Source organism: Pteropus medius, unplaced genomic scaffold (genome assembly GCF_902729225.1).
Source record: "Pteropus medius unplaced genomic scaffold, Ma_sr-lr_union100, whole genome shotgun sequence".
Lineage (NCBI taxonomy): Eukaryota > Metazoa > Chordata > Mammalia > Chiroptera > Pteropodidae > Pteropus > Pteropus medius.
In genome coordinates this window covers 3,399,535-3,414,788 of record NW_024344436.1, presented here as the reverse complement: position 1 = coordinate 3,414,788, position 15,254 = coordinate 3,399,535, and the positions used below count along the sequence as shown (strand labels likewise).

General features: G+C 39.1%; 2 protein-coding genes across 14 annotated transcripts; one reads left to right on the top strand and one right to left on the bottom strand.

Annotated features, from left to right (window-relative positions):
* Window positions 1-1,453: 1,453 nt before the first annotated feature.
* HYLS1 (HYLS1 centriolar and ciliogenesis associated) lies at window positions 1,454-12,800 on the top strand. Of its 7 annotated transcripts, none has more exons than XM_039872769.1 (5): window positions 1,454-1,571; window positions 2,985-3,132; window positions 4,071-4,120; window positions 9,339-9,456; window positions 11,476-12,800. In XM_039872769.1, exons 4-5 carry the CDS (start codon window positions 9,443-9,445, stop codon window positions 12,428-12,430), a joined length of 969 nt encoding a protein of 322 aa, XP_039728703.1. In that variant the 5' UTR covers window positions 1,454-1,571; window positions 2,985-3,132; window positions 4,071-4,120; window positions 9,339-9,442; the 3' UTR covers window positions 12,431-12,800. The 7 variants fall into 7 exon arrangements, with proteins under 7 accessions (XP_039728703.1, XP_039728704.1, XP_039728706.1 ...); XM_039872771.1 differs by having other exon boundaries at window positions 1,468-1,571; window positions 3,091-3,132; XM_039872770.1 differs by lacking the exon at window positions 2,985-3,132.
* PUS3 (pseudouridine synthase 3) lies at window positions 5,926-14,832 on the bottom strand. Of its 7 annotated transcripts, none has more exons than XM_039872764.1 (6): window positions 14,742-14,832; window positions 14,470-14,620; window positions 8,390-8,810; window positions 7,712-8,277; window positions 6,671-6,861; window positions 5,926-6,535 (listed from the first exon to the last, which is right to left on the bottom strand). In XM_039872764.1, exons 3-6 carry the CDS (start codon window positions 8,762-8,764, stop codon window positions 6,225-6,227), a joined length of 1,443 nt encoding a protein of 480 aa, XP_039728698.1. In that variant the 5' UTR covers window positions 8,765-8,810; window positions 14,470-14,620; window positions 14,742-14,832; the 3' UTR covers window positions 5,926-6,224. The 7 variants fall into 7 exon arrangements, with proteins under 7 accessions (XP_039728698.1, XP_039728696.1, XP_039728695.1 ...); XM_039872762.1 differs by lacking the exon at window positions 14,742-14,832 and adding an exon at window positions 13,327-13,414 and having other exon boundaries at window positions 14,470-14,735; XM_039872761.1 differs by lacking the exon at window positions 14,742-14,832 and adding an exon at window positions 13,327-13,383 and having other exon boundaries at window positions 14,470-14,735.
* Window positions 14,833-15,254: the final 422 nt, after the last annotated feature.

Sequence of the window (15,254 nt, the reverse complement as noted above, 5' to 3'; positions counted from 1 at the left end):
AGGGGACACGAGGATTATTAAATCAGATCTAGGTTAAGTTAGAGGATGAAGTAATCCACCAAAACCAAGTACTGAGTTGAACACAAGATACCACTTGAAATATGACAGGAGGTAGCTCCTTCAAGGTGTTGCCAATTAAAGGTGTTCAAGGATCAAATTTTAACATAAAGCATAACAAGAAACGAATTGGGAAGTTGGTAAGAAATATGTGGAACGATCCAAGCAGTAGGTCAGAAAAATGACTGTTTACTCTCTTATCTAAGACAAACTGACTGGAGATTCAATGCCAGAGAAAAAGGCATGCAGGTATAAAATGACCAAACCTGAACATGGGGTATTTGTTCATGAGGAAAGAAAAAACTGTGTGCAGTAGCGTTAGGATATTGAGGATCTAAGGACAGAGTCATTCAAATCTTTACAACCTACTTCTGTCATCCTGTTTTTTTTTTCTTTCCCCCAACAAACCCAAAGTGCCTTAGAAGTAATGCCAAGGTTTTGAGACACAGGGAGAAGGATAAGAGGTAATATGAAATATTTGGAGGAAAAAGATTAAACATTATTTTCTCGTTAAACGCTGGATTTTAAAAACAGCATAAATTCGTCAACCAGCACCTCCCTATTTGTGTGAGGACTTGGAGGACAAGTTGTTCAATGCAGCGACTAGGCTTATCGAGTCGTGGGGACCTCATCCCTTTTTCTTTTCTAGGTCTCATTCTTAACAATTGCCAAAGCACTAGACCGTTTTTTTATCAGATACAGCTTCAAAACAAACAAACAAACAAACAAACAAAAACACCGTTTTTAAGAATAAGACTAAGTGAAGGGAGTAGACGGGCGCATTCCGCAGGAACACCGCCTGTGAGCGGTGGTTCTAGCAAGGAAGTCAGTTTGAAAGTAAGGTCGGTGGGACTGGAGACATAGCACTGGGTCAGATCAGGGAGCCTGTGAGCCTGAGAAAGTCCTCCCGCGCCTCCGAGCCTTCACACAGAACCCGCGTGTCGGACACGGGTCAAAGGGCTGATGTGCAGAGGCGGGAACCGGATCACGGCTCCGACCGCGCCGGGAACCCTCTGGACGCCACCGAGCCGCCCACAGTCGGAAAAGTTAAGAGACTGATTCGGTGAGGTGGACGGAACTCTAAGACAGCCCCTCCTTAAGCCCAGCTAACCAGGCCGTTAAAGGAAGCTTGAAAGCCCTCCCCTCCGCGTCGGGTGTGCCTAACGACGCAGCAACGGTTCCAGTTCGCGCTCCAGCGCCGCGGGGATCAGATTTTTCCCAGCGGAAGCCCCAAATCCCGGGTTACCTCCCGCCCGAGGGGAGGGCCCAGAGAAAACATAAACCAATCAGGATGTAGACTTGGAAGGCGTACACCCTCAGGACCAATAGAAGGGAAGGGGCGGGGCCAAGGACACCTATTGGTTCTCCGGGTTTTAAACCTCAGCGGCCTGGGGGGTTAAGGCGGCCGCCGTGCTCGGGCGGGCAGTGCGCCTGCGCAAGCTGCGGGGCGTCAACCGACACCTGCGGAGCTGCTGCGCTTGAAGCAGGGCTACGAGCGCACCTCGGTGTGACTGGTGAGTGGGGCGGGCTGGGAGAGGTGAAGAGGCTTCTCAGCGGCCATCCCGATGCTGGAGAGAGGTCGGGGCTGAGTACGTGGAATTGGTTTCGCTGTCCGGGTACCGATTCCCAGGCGCGCAGTCCTGAGCCCCGACGGCCCTATGGCCCGGATTCGGGGTTTCCTCAGGCCGCATAGAGGTAATGCGCCAACTGGAGCCCCCGCGGTCACAGGGACTGCGGCTTAACGCGGTGGACCGGTCAGGAGGGGCGGGTGCAGCGAGGGAGCCGGCCTCTCCGGAGGCCGCGATTGTCGCAGACAGACGACAGCCACATGCTGGCCAGGTGGTGCCCGACGCCGGTCTTTCTTCTAAAGGGACAAAAGCCTTAGTCTTTAGTCACACCTTTTGTGAACTTCTAGGTGTGAACTGTGCGAGAAACTCTTTCCCTGATAAGTTAGGATAGCCTGTAAATTTGAAGAACCTTACTACAGTCCTACCCTAAATTGAAAATAAACTTTTTTCCAATTATAAAAATTACACAATCTCATTGTTTTTAGAAATAGATCCAAGCACTATTAAGTACATATAAAGAAGGAAGAAAATAGTCGAAATTCCATCAGCCACACATAACCATCAAAATAACACTGTTCACATTTGTGCTTACTGCAGATATATTCAATATGAATACATATTTACATGATTATACTTACAAAATGTATTTTTATAATTGTACATTTTGAATATAATAAAGCATATTATTTAAAAGCAGATTATGCCTTATCCAGTCAGTAATTTAGAAGCACATGTCTATCTCAAGCGTAGATATGCATTATCACTTTTAATGATGTGTGGTATTTGTTGCCATGACTGCACTGTATCATATTAACTAACCAGTCCCCTAATGATGGATATTTGTTTATCCAGTTCCATCATCATGATTGAATAACATGCCAGTGGTAATTGGTACTTAGACATTTTTGCATTCTTGTCCAATTTATCTCCTTCGAATAATTCCTGGCAGCAAGTGATGGCTTAGAAATAATGGTACGATTTAAATTCTGATTCAAAAGTTGATATCCCCCATCCCACCCACATACACAGAGAGTGTAGGTTGCTTATTTCTCCACACACTGACCAGAACTGGGTATTGAAAAATCTTACCAATCTAAAAAAATGTTTTTTATTTGCATTAATGAGATTAAACATCTTTTTCTATGTTTGTTATTTCCTTGGTAAATCATGTTTTCCTTATTCTGGTGGTGTGTGTACCTTTTAATAGCTTTGTAAGAAAAAATTGAATTAGCAATTTTGAATCTGTTACAAATATTTCCCCCATTTTGTTGAGTCTTTCGATATGATTCTTTTTAGGGTGGTTTTTTTTTATTTGTGTTGTATTATTGTGGTTCTTTAAGCTACTTTTTACCTCCACAGAGGTAGAGGGATTTGTTCTAATTCTGCAGTAGCCTCTCTGTAACAGAATCTAACTACTGACTCAGCCCTCTGCTTCCACCCTTGAAATCCTTTCACTTGAAACTAGCTAAACCTGGGACACCTGGATGCTTAAGATTCTGAAGAGAAGGTATTGTTGGGTATTTGGGTTAATATTGTGTTTACTTACAAAATATAATATATTCTAACCTCTATATGAAAGTTTCCTCCTAAGATAAAGGATTATCAGGTCTTTATATTAAAGAGAAAGAACTGACAGTTACCTGAGGACCTTACTAAAGTTTAGCTTTTATTATTTGCAAACACTTATACGTTCAAGAAAAAAGAGTGTGCTGTATTTAAATGTAAATAAAATAACATGTTAATCATTATAGTTCAGTACACAGAACAATCTCTTTGGGCTTTAATGTTGGAACCCTTCCTGGCCCAGAGCCCTATTCCATCTCTGTCCTTCCTTTATTCTGTGTTCATCTTTTTAAGGTAGGTTTCTATTGCATGAACATTGAAATGAATAGTGTAATACTTCTTACAAAGCTCCATTTTATTTACATATCACATATTTATTATGTTACATATTAGCTTTTTAAATGTGACATGTATATGTCTATATGTAAAATCTCATTTAAAGTTCACAGCCTATTGAAATAATTCCTTCCATTTTTCCAATGAAGAAAGTAAGATCTAAGCCCTACTTCACTTCTTACATTTATTTAGTCCCTACCCTGGGTAAGAGACTTTGGAATTGATGGAAACATTACCTCAGATAACTAATTTTGCAAAGTTACATTTTGGGATTTCTCACTTGCTTCATCTATGATGACCTGAATTTTATTCTACAATAACTACCAAAAATCATGTCATTAAACGCTTCTTCTAGATTTGATAGTATAATCTAGTTAAACTTGAAAGGATTTTACTTAAGACCTAAAACCCTGATCCTCTACCCTTTGGCTTCTATACACTCTCCCAAGCATGACTTTTTAGTTAGTGCTTTTTGTCCCATGTACCATTTCTTTAGAGTTGATTTTTTAAAATAAGGAGTCATTTCCTAAATCTGTTCTTTTCTAGGTTTTTCTTTAATTCAAAAACTAATGCCAGTGAAGGTACATTGCAATAAGGTAGGAAGTTGAACAAAATAAAATGCTTTAGTTTGTCCTTACATGTTTAAATGAGAATATTCTAATATGCTCAATGGCTACACTAAAAACAAAAGAATCTTTTACATCGAAATTCAAGGAGAAAACAGTATGTTAAGAACACTCAGGGCATTTTGAAATGTTGGCAGATCAGGTCCCAAAAATCAATGACATAATTCAAAATCCAGAAGGCCTGGATGCTACGATTGGTTATTTAGAATAATTCTTATTTGGTATCACTATTTCCCCATCTCTAAAATGGGGATCTTTTCCGTTCCTCCTCTGCCAGAAAGTAAAAGCTATTCTGTCTTCTTACTCTTCAATACAAGATCACATTACTTTTCTTATACTATTTTACTTCCTAAACCGGGAACTCTTTCAGGGAAATCTTGCATCTGTAGCCCACTCACTACTAAGTTTCTGTAGCACTTATATAGCATGTTTACAATTTATGTTAGTATTATTTCCAACTGTCCCATGTTAGTTGTGTTTTAGGTAGCAACTTGAGACTATAAACCCTATTTATATACCTGGAGTTTTCAACATAGATAGGAATAAACTGTTGTTTGGTAAATAAAACTTTGGATCACATAAACATGTAGTATATTGTAATTGTGGATAAGTGATACAGTCTGCAATGATGAAAGCTGTTATCACTTAGGCAGAAGGTCTGAGTTCATTTACTTGATGTTTATTAATTGCTATAAAGGATAATGTATTATTTAAGAGAATAATACGTTTTGAATAAATATTGGTGTTTGTATTTTGAGTTACTTATCAACTTTGAGAATAAACAGTCCCATGTCATTTTCCTGTCCCAGTGTCTCACATGTGCTTTAAATCTGAAACCTGGGAGTTATCCTGAAAACCTCACATTCATTCACCTATAAAGTCCGTTGCTTCTCCTTTCTTAATCCCAAATTCATCCACTTCTCTCTGTTCCCCTTACTACAAATCTAGTCTAGGCCATCATGAATTTCCCTGATTACTCCAACAGCCTCCTAATTGGTCTGTCTTGCCCTCTTCCAATCCACACTATATCTAGGGAAATATTTTTACTACAATTCTTTTTTTCCAGTGGTGCCACAAGATAAAATCTAAGCTTTTGTAGGAAAGTGTGCAAGAAGACTCTATAGACTTGACCCTTGCTTACCCTTCTAAACTATGCTGTTACTCTAAAGCCATAATACAGTAGTTACCTAAATGCAGATGCAGTAATCTTTAACCCTTTATACAAACTGCATCTCTGCCTTAGACACACTAAAGCTCTACTTCTCATTCCCACTTCAACTGGCTCTCCCTTGTACTACAAGATTTAGCTTGGGTACCTATTTATAAGAGCTTTCCTTAAACCTCTGGGCCAGGGGTTGGTAAACTACATGGCTTATTTTTATATGGCCCATGAGTTAATGTTTTTTAGATATGTAAAAGGTTGTAAAAAAAAAAATATATATATATATGTGTGTGTGTGTGTGTGTGTGTGTGTGTATATATATATATATATATATATAGCAGAGACCATTTGTTGCTCATACAGCATGAGATATATAACCTTTGTAAGAGATGCTGTGCTTATTCAGTTAGGTCACTGTCAGGTAGTGTTGTGCCCGGCACTAAAACAACTTATCAAATGTTTAACTGACTAAATTTCATATATATATATTTTTTAATGTCTTAGAAATAAGACACTTAGGCCAAGCTTTTTAGGCAAATCCAGATAAGTAATAACTTAATAAGTAATAACAACTAATTTGCTTTTAAAAAGAACAGTACAACAAATCAGACACTTGCAAGATCAAGCTTTAATGAATTTAAACACAAGGCACAGGTTTCTGGGTATACGTAGATACATCCCCATTTTACATTTACCTTTGTTTCTATCTCTCATTCCTTTGGGACAGAAATGAGAGAATGTTTGATCTCTTGTTCAAGCAAGAACTTCCTTAATAGGGCCTATGATCTTTTTAGTTTTCTGTTTTTTTAAAAGCTGATCATCTAGATTCTGAGACTTCTTGCAGTAAAGATTTCCTTTCCTATCTGCCATTAGCAAGCTGTTGCCTCCTAGATTTTGGTGAGTTTTCTGTAGTTAAATGATCCTATTAATCTCTGTATCAACACAGACTCTCTTTGTTGGTTTCTCCAAAATAGTTCCTTCTTCTACTAGTGTGTCATTACAGTCCCTTTTGGCTTCTGTTTCTTCCTTGCAGAATAAACGTGGGTGCTCAATGCGTCCCCTACGTACAAAATGCTTGATCCGGGATTCTAATCCTTGGCATTTAGGACGATGCATTAGGGGCTTATATGTGCGCATTTTCACTCCTTCTACGAAGGCACTGGTCTGCTTTATGACAGAAGGCATAACATTTCTCCATTCTATCACTCCGTCCGTCTTTGGTCCTATAATATATACAATCAAACATTACATGGGTACTTTACTACAAAAGAATCAAACTTTATATAAATCTACCTCCCCCATTACCCTGTATAACTTTGGTTCTGGTAAATAAATTTATCCATGGATTTCCGTCATACCTGTCCCACAGGGTACTGCAACAGAGTCGAGTCCTTGCAGCATGCTATACAACATGTGAGTCTTAACAGCTTGATTAGCCCATTGTTGTTGAAGGTGGGTAACGTTGAACTCATGAACTTCCCGGTCGTAGATCCACTTGATATTTTCAAACTTACAGTCATACAAGACCAGAGGAAATTCTACAGCCATACTAGAAAGAGAGATGAAACAGTGTGTGAGAATATAGAGCAGCCATCCAACAAATTCTTTAAAAAGAGTTGAGTTAAAAGAAGGGGAAAAACTTTATGTCAATATTGAGTAAGAGCTAAGAAAATACAACACCATCCCTAATCTTGCACAACATTATAACTGAAAAAAGAAAATGACAACAAACTCTGGATCAACTGGCTAGGCTTGGTCTATATTAGGGTAAATTTCAATGATAACAAGGAGAGTTGACCTGGCTCCAGCCACCATATTGCTATGAAATTAAAACAGCTGGTAGTATTTTTCCCAAACTTGTCAATTCTGTATACTATGAAGTAAAAACTCAGATTTCACTGCTTAGGCGTGAATTTTTGGTCTATCTGACCTCAGCCTGCTCTCAAAAGAAAAGTTGACTATTATTCCATTTCAGAAACTGAAAGATAGGAAAAACTCCTAAGTACAGTATTATGCCTCCTCCATAATTCAAAGCAAACAAAATTTAATATAAATAGTTTGAATGCCCAGTGTCTAACTTTAGCAGAACCTAACCATATCTCTTAACATAAATTCAAGGGGATAAAAATGTAGACATGAATGTGCTTTTATTTAAAGGGCCTGGTCCAAACACCTATTTCTTGCTCCTGGGATAGAAGTGTGAGAAGAAAATTCAAAGATACCACTCCCTCCTACATGTTCATAACATTCTACAGGTTAGATTAAAAGCTTCAGAAAGACAGAACCAGTTACTTAGTTATTCAGACAATTGTGGACAGAGAAAGATATGCTAGAATATATTTTAACATAATCTAAGGGCAATAGCCGTTTTGTTATTTTGGCTTTTGTTTTTAATTTACCTGTATTGAGGTTTCTGGGGATTTTTCTCTACATTTAGCAGCTCATCGATAATCTCTGGCTTCTCCATTCCTTGGCCAATAAGAAAAAGGATAGCCATCATACAACGGACCTGATGATAAAGGAACGCCTGGCCAGTCACTTCAAACTGACATATCTGGAAAGGTTCTTGCCATCTCTCTTCAGCCAGGCCCTGGCCCACTAGCTGTACTTGAGCAGAAAGAATAGTCCTGTGAAAATTAATCACTCCGTTGGCTACGTCCATTTTACATAAGTTCCTAAAATCGTGCGTGCCAACATACTTCTGAGCTGCACAGTTCATGGTTACAATATCTAAATCAGCACGAGGGAAGAAATAGCGGTAAGTCCGATCAAGACAGCTGAACCGAGCACTGAAGCTAGGTTCTACAGAGGCCCAGGCCAGTACACGGATGTCTGGAGGGAGCACCCGATTGAGAATGTGGGTATAACGGATTTCTTTAGCGGCATCGTTGACTTCATCTGTCAAGTTAAAATCCTCTGAATCCCTGCCCTTCAGAAAGTGAGAACGAAGGTCAAGAGAAATCACCTGTGGAATTAGAGAAAGACTGCTTTAGAGATACAAATTATCTGAAGCCTCAGTATGCACACCTAGAATACATTGGAATAGCTTGATTTGAAAACAGTAGAGTGGCCCTTACCTGTCCAAAGGCGCTAACTCCTTTGTCTGTCCGCCCACACCGGTGATAGTTGGATGTCTGTCTGCTTTCTATTAGTCGAGTCTTGGTTAGAGCCTCAAACAGTTTCTCTTCAATTGTATTGTTTGTGTTTTCTTGACTGGCAAAGCCCTGGTATCCCCAGCCCAGATAGGCTATCTTTAGGGCTACATGTCTTCGACCATGAGCACTGAAATCAAATGCACGCTTAGCTTTTCCAACTCCTGAAGAATTCTCTCTAACGTTTGAGTCCTTGGTGTTGGCCTGTTTGCTTTTAAGTCTTTGTACCTCCTGTTCCAGTTCTTGTACTCTTTTTAGGAGTTTCTCAGTCTGGATTCTGTCTATGTCATTTTCAGCCATGATAAGACAATGCCAGGAATAAATGAATCATATGGGTCCACACTACCTAAAAAGAGAGTAAAAGGACACAACATTTTCAGTGCTGATTCCTTTGGCCACGTCAGTATCTTTCCATTATGTTCAAATACTATCTAAGATTTAATGTAATGCCTAAAGGATAGGCTTTTGCTTCTGCCAGGGATATAAGCATTAGCTTAATTATTATGGGTTTTTCATCCTCAGATATTATTCTTTTCCATCCTGAGTGGCTAATTCACAGGGGAAAAGAGAAGTAGCATCAAAAAATACTCAGCTAGTATCATTAAGGTTTAAGTAGTCAGAATTTAGGGGAAATGACTGTAGATTTCATATCTCTATTCTTCATTAGCTGAGATGATTAAGGACTGGTATTATTATTTTTTCCCTAAAAACATTTCCTTTTGACTTCCTATTATGTTTGTCTAATCTGTCTAGTCAAAAGACTTGTTTATATGGAATGTATATATCTACTGTGAATTTCTATTGCTTTCCAGTATTTCAGATAAAATTAGTGGCTTCTGTGTTCTATCATCTAATACTCAGTTCTGTCTTAAAGGTGGTACAACAGAAGCTAGCCTGACTGAAGAAATTTGTCAGTGATCGTACTTTGTGTTGGAATTAGAACCTGGAGTCACGATTTTCCCACTTTAACCAGTTTTGATGGCAGAAAGACGGTAATTAAGCATCATGATTCTTTTAAGTCAAATATAATGCATATTCTGTATCTCTAGCAGTTAGAAGAGTCAGTTTGGATAATGTAATTTAGATGTCACTGTTGAAATTCCTGGCATGTTTTAAAAAACTCAGGACAGCTGTACTACATCCTTAAAATTGGGACAGTACTGGACAATATATGACTGATGGTTACTGCAGTAATAGCAGATCATCACATCTATTCTAAAGCTGACTATGTTATCTAAGTCTGGGTAGCACATTTAATTTTTGCCCTTTGAATTTCTCCATCTATGATGGATTAAAAATTTAAAACATGAAACTATGAAAGTACTAGAAGAAAACATGTAATAGCTTTCTAAAATCTTCAAGTGGGAAAGGCATTTCTAAGTAAAACACCGCAGAAACAAGTTTCTGCCAGCAAAAAATAAAGTCAGAAGGTAAGGTAAACAACAAACTGAGAATAAAAAATTGATAATGGTAAAGGGGCTAACTTCCTTAATATATAAGTATTTCATGAATATATAAATAGGTTTTAATATAAAGAGCAATAAGAAAAAGTCCAACAACTTGAGAGGTAAGTGGGGAAACAAGCATTTTATAAAAAGAAAAAATAAATGTTTGAAAAGATGCTCAATTTTTCAGTTTAAATAAATGTTAATTTACACGAGAACTATTTTTTACCAAACTGACTGCAAAGGCTAGGAAGTTTGCTAGCACACCACTTTGGAGAAGGGATGGAGAAACAAGCTCTATAATACACTATAACACAACTTTCGAGGCCATTTAGTAACAGCTATCACAATGAGCACACCCATGCCTTTTGACCCACCTATTACATTTCTAGCTTTAAACATACACATATGCTTGCACAAGTATGGAAAAATTTATTTGTTATTCATTTTAACATTATTTTAAAACAAGACTGTAAGCCTAAATTTAATCAATTGTGGACTAGTTGAAAAATTAATAGTACATCTATACATTGGAATTCTATGCAACTTTAAACAAAATGAATGAAGTCTACATGTGCTAATAGAGCTGGGTCACCAAGGTGATCTTTAAGGCTCAAGAAAGGTTCATAACATGCTCCTTTGTGGTAAAAAATGTGCATATGAATATGAAACATTACTGAAGAAATTATAAGAAACTGCCTTTGGGAGGGAAACTTCACAGGACAAGAGGGGAACTTTGCTTCAAATGACCATGTGCATGTATTTTGTCAGCTAAAAAGAAAAATGGTAGGGACACAGGAAATAAATGATGGGCAAGAGATACCTATCTTAGATCCAGTCAGGAAACCAGCATTGGATATTTGGCTAGTTGATTTGGGCACTAAAAATTATTTCATTGACAGGGTACTGGAATGAACAGATTTGCTTGGGAACTGAAGATGCATCCAGATGACTTACGCATAAGACTATGCATGCGTATTACCGCTTTTGTGGGGGTTTTGGATTAAATCACTCTCGTTATTATAAGCAAGCACTCTGAAGCCGGATTGCCTGAGTTCGAATTCCAGCTCCACTTAATCTTGGGCAAAGTTATTTCACCTCTGTATGCCTCATGTTACTAATCTGTGAAAAGGAGATAATCAGAGTACCTATCCCACAGTTGTGAGAATTACATGAATTAATATAAAGCACATAGAACAATGCTAGATACAAAATGTATATTAAGCATTACACCCCTTTCATGTATCAAGCTTTTCTTAAAGCCATAACTCACCTATCCTGTCCTAGGAACTACTAAAGGTGGCAAGAACTACCAGGCAGTAGAAAGTAGGAGTGAATAAGAAATGAAATGAAAGCAGTAATAGATTTTCTAGAGTTGAGTTAATGCCCCTCCAAACTGTTCTCATTCTACCTAGTACTAACCTATATTTTATTATACAACTATTGCATTATGATTGCCTTAGCCGTTCTTTCTCCTGGCCACTATAAAGACAATAAGGGAATGAACCAAAGAAGGGAATAAGCTGGGAATTTATTATCAGAACTGATGAGTTTTTTCTCTTGCAGAAGGTCATACAGTGTAGGGGGACCAATGGAGGAACTCGTGGCACCTGGTGCACAAAAATGGGCCAATATGGATCCAGAAGAACGAATGTTAGTGGCTGCTACAGCTTTCACTCGTATCTGTGCAGGGCATGGTGAGGGAGATGTCAGGCGAGAAGCCCAGTCTATGCAATATGATCCCTACAGCAAAGCTTCGGTTACCCCAGGAAAGCGACCTGTTCTACCTGTGCAACTGCAGTACCCACATGCAGAAAGTAATATCACTTCAGAAACAGTCTCAGAAGCCTCCCAAAGGATCCGAAAGCCAGTGATGAAGAGAAAGGTGCTGCGTAGGAAGCCAGATGGGGAAGTATTAGTGACAGATGAGTCAATTATCAGTGGATCAGAGTCTGGTACAGAAAGTGATATGGATCTCTGGGACTTAAGAGAAAGGCTGATGAACCTGCAGTTCCAGGAAGACAGGGAATCCCCTGTTGACACTTCAGAAAAATGTAATCCTCCACATGAATACCAAGGAATTTCTGAAGATCAGCTCATCTGCTATCTACGAAGAGAAGGAATGGGCTCTCCAGCTTATGAACAAGACTTGATTGTTGCCAGCCGACCTAAGTCCTTTATTCTCCCAAGGCTGGACCAATTAAGCCGAAACCGAGGCAAGGTAGACCGGGTAGCTCGCTATTTTGAGTATAAACGAGACTGGGATGCAATGCGGTTACCTGGTGAAGACCATAGGAAGGAATTACGCTGGGGTATCCGAGAACAGATGCTTTCTCGAGCAGAACCCCAATTCAAGCCTCAGCATATATACGTTCCAAACAATTATCTAGTACCAACTGAGAAGAAAAGATCTGCCCTCCGTTGGGGTGTTCGCTGTGACCTTGCAAATGGTGTCATGCCCAAGAAGCTTCCCTTCCCTCTTTCTCTTCTAAGTCTTTTTAACCTGTCTCTCCTTTCATAGGATTGTTTGGAATAACCTGGTTATTTATATCCTTTTATTTAAATAGAAACAACTAACTCAAAAGCCCATGGAACTTTAGAGTAAGGACTTCACCCATCACTGATCTTTCCTAAGTGTGTATCACACTGTTACCAGATACCACTTAACTGCCAAAATATCACTCGCAAATTCAGCAATTTAAGAGAAATCATGCCAGAGAAAGAAAAACTGACCTGGTCTTTTCTCTGCTTGTCAGATTAGTAAGTAAAGTCAGCACTATTTCTGTTCTATAATCTTTGTACCTTTGGCCAATGTGACTTGCTGTTTTTATTCGTGTGTTTTTAAAGTTGCTGGGCATTAAGCTTATCCATTAAAGAATTTTGGAAACTTATGGATTTCTCCTTATATTTACCTAAATAATTTCCCAAGTAAGATGATCTCAAACCTGAGTTATGATTCTGCTTCCAACTATACACCCCATAAATACTCTCACCACCTAGATAATGAGAGCCAAAGGGAAGGAACAAAAACTGCCCTTTACACACACAATTCTAAAGGAAAGAAGAAAGGTAACAGCACAGAAACCCTCCACTACTAAAGGGAAAATACAGTAAATCCAGATAACTGTTAAATGCTTTTTAATAGATGTTCAACAATAGCACTATATGACATACAGGCTTCTAACCCAAGTTTTGTTTCAAATTATTTAAATATTTTGCCCTCCGGGTATTACCTCTAAAATATCACGCTTTTTATAATTTGCCACTGAGGTGGTCTTAGAAATTATGCCGATCACGTGAAGCTATTCCCACTATGCAAGAGCACTTCAACCTGCTAACATATGGACTAGATGCAGATATAAACCCAAAATAAATTTGGCCTATTTGGGCACAGACTAAAACACTAATTCTGCTCACCTTAAATTGAATCTCCTTGTTCTTGAGGCTTCTAATCCCATAAGGAACACCTACAAACTGGGAATTGTCAGTTTTAACATTTGAAGCCCTAAGAGTGATAGCAGAAATAGTTTGCTTGTTCAAGGAAAAACAGCTGTGTAAAAATGAATAACCTTGACCTATCTGCTAAAATACATTGTAATATTTAAGTTACATTGTTCATGCACCCGGTTCCACTGCTGGAAATAATCAGTGATTCAAAGATACATGTAGGATACATTAACTGAAAATATATAAAAGCTGTAAACTATCCAACAATAGTTAGGTGATTAAATAGAACATAAGTCACTGGGAGTCATGGGAAGCTAATGGAAAAATGCAAGTGAAATAAACAGGTTGCAAACTATGCAGTATGATCTCAGTCACACACCCATATACACATGCAAAGCACAAGGAAAGGTGGAAACCTAACCCTGGGTAGTGGGATTAAAGGTAGTTTTTATTTTCTTTATACCTTTTTTTTCTTTAAAGTTAAAAGGCACATGATATTTTTACATGCAAATTGCAGCAAAACGCTCCAGTAATTTACCTTCTTCTTATGCATCTCAATGCTCAATATTACCAAATAACACTTCCGAAAGTAATTATCTAGTTTAACCCCTTATTTACCAAAGAACTAGTCCACAGGGGGTTAAGCGCCAGTAATAAGAGGACTTGAGACCAAGACTCCTGAGTGTACAGCGCTTTCTTCAGCACACCATACTCTTTTCTCAGAGTGACAGTGGTTCCCGAGCAGACATGTAACACCTGAAGGGGAGCCGCCAAATTAACACAAAGAGAATTCGTACGTACGCCAAGCAAGCATCGCCTGTGAACACTAAAACAGCCATCGCTAGTTTCAATGATTTAAAAGGGTTTTAGTCTCGAAAATATTAGTAACTAGTGGAGTAGTAAAAAGAGCGTTCCCATGATAAACTTTATTTTAAACCAATGAAGGAAAAAGGAGCAATAACCACAGGGTCAGGAGACATGCACCTATGACCACTAACATTAGAAAGCAATCCCGAGACATCTGAAAAATATCGCCATGCCTTCCCCCCGTCCCACAACCTAGTGGGACCCCGACCTCTACTAGTATTCGTTTTATGAGCAAACGATTCTCACCCAGGCAGCAGGATTTCACAGGCCAAGGGCCCTCTCAGAATCGAATTAAAGCAGCTCCTCTTGCTGCGAGTTTCCGCCAGGAGCTCCAAGAACTATCAGACACAAACACAGAATCTGAAGCGAGGTCCCACTTCCATATACCGGTGCTTTCCTGAAAAGATCAAGGTTTGGAAAATGGAAGGAAGAAAGAGAAACGTCCAATTGTTTGCCTACCCGTCAGCTCCTCTTTGAAGAACCCAGAAAATAACCCACCCCGCAAAACCAACACTTACCTTCCGGTCGTCGGCCACGCAGCTTTTCGCGGGACAGGAAGCTGTCACTTTGCGTCTCCCGGGCGCTCCCGTGGCCTTATGGGAATTGTAGTCCAACATTGTGGGAAATGTAGTTCTAAGAATGGGCGTGCAGGCTTGACATGGAAAGTAGCCTAGTGTTTTCCAGTCTGGCCACCCTTTCTCCACCTAAGGCCTGCGTTAGTACAACAATAAACGGAAAATTCTGGTGCTCTAAATAATAGAGAAGTAACTTCTCATAAGTCTGCTACCCTTCTACGAAAACTAAGATGAAAGAAACTGGCACTATTTCATACCTACTTAAATTCGTACAAAGTTACCGCTGCAAATCAAAAACACTTATTATTAGAAACCACATGTCTGGGCTGAAAAGGATAATGATAACCTCAAAACAATTGCGGAGCCTGCGAGCGACCAACAGAGCTGGGAATCTGACTTCAGCACCACGGAGAGAGCACAAGTAGGTTTTTGTAGGCTTTTCCAGAGACAAAAACC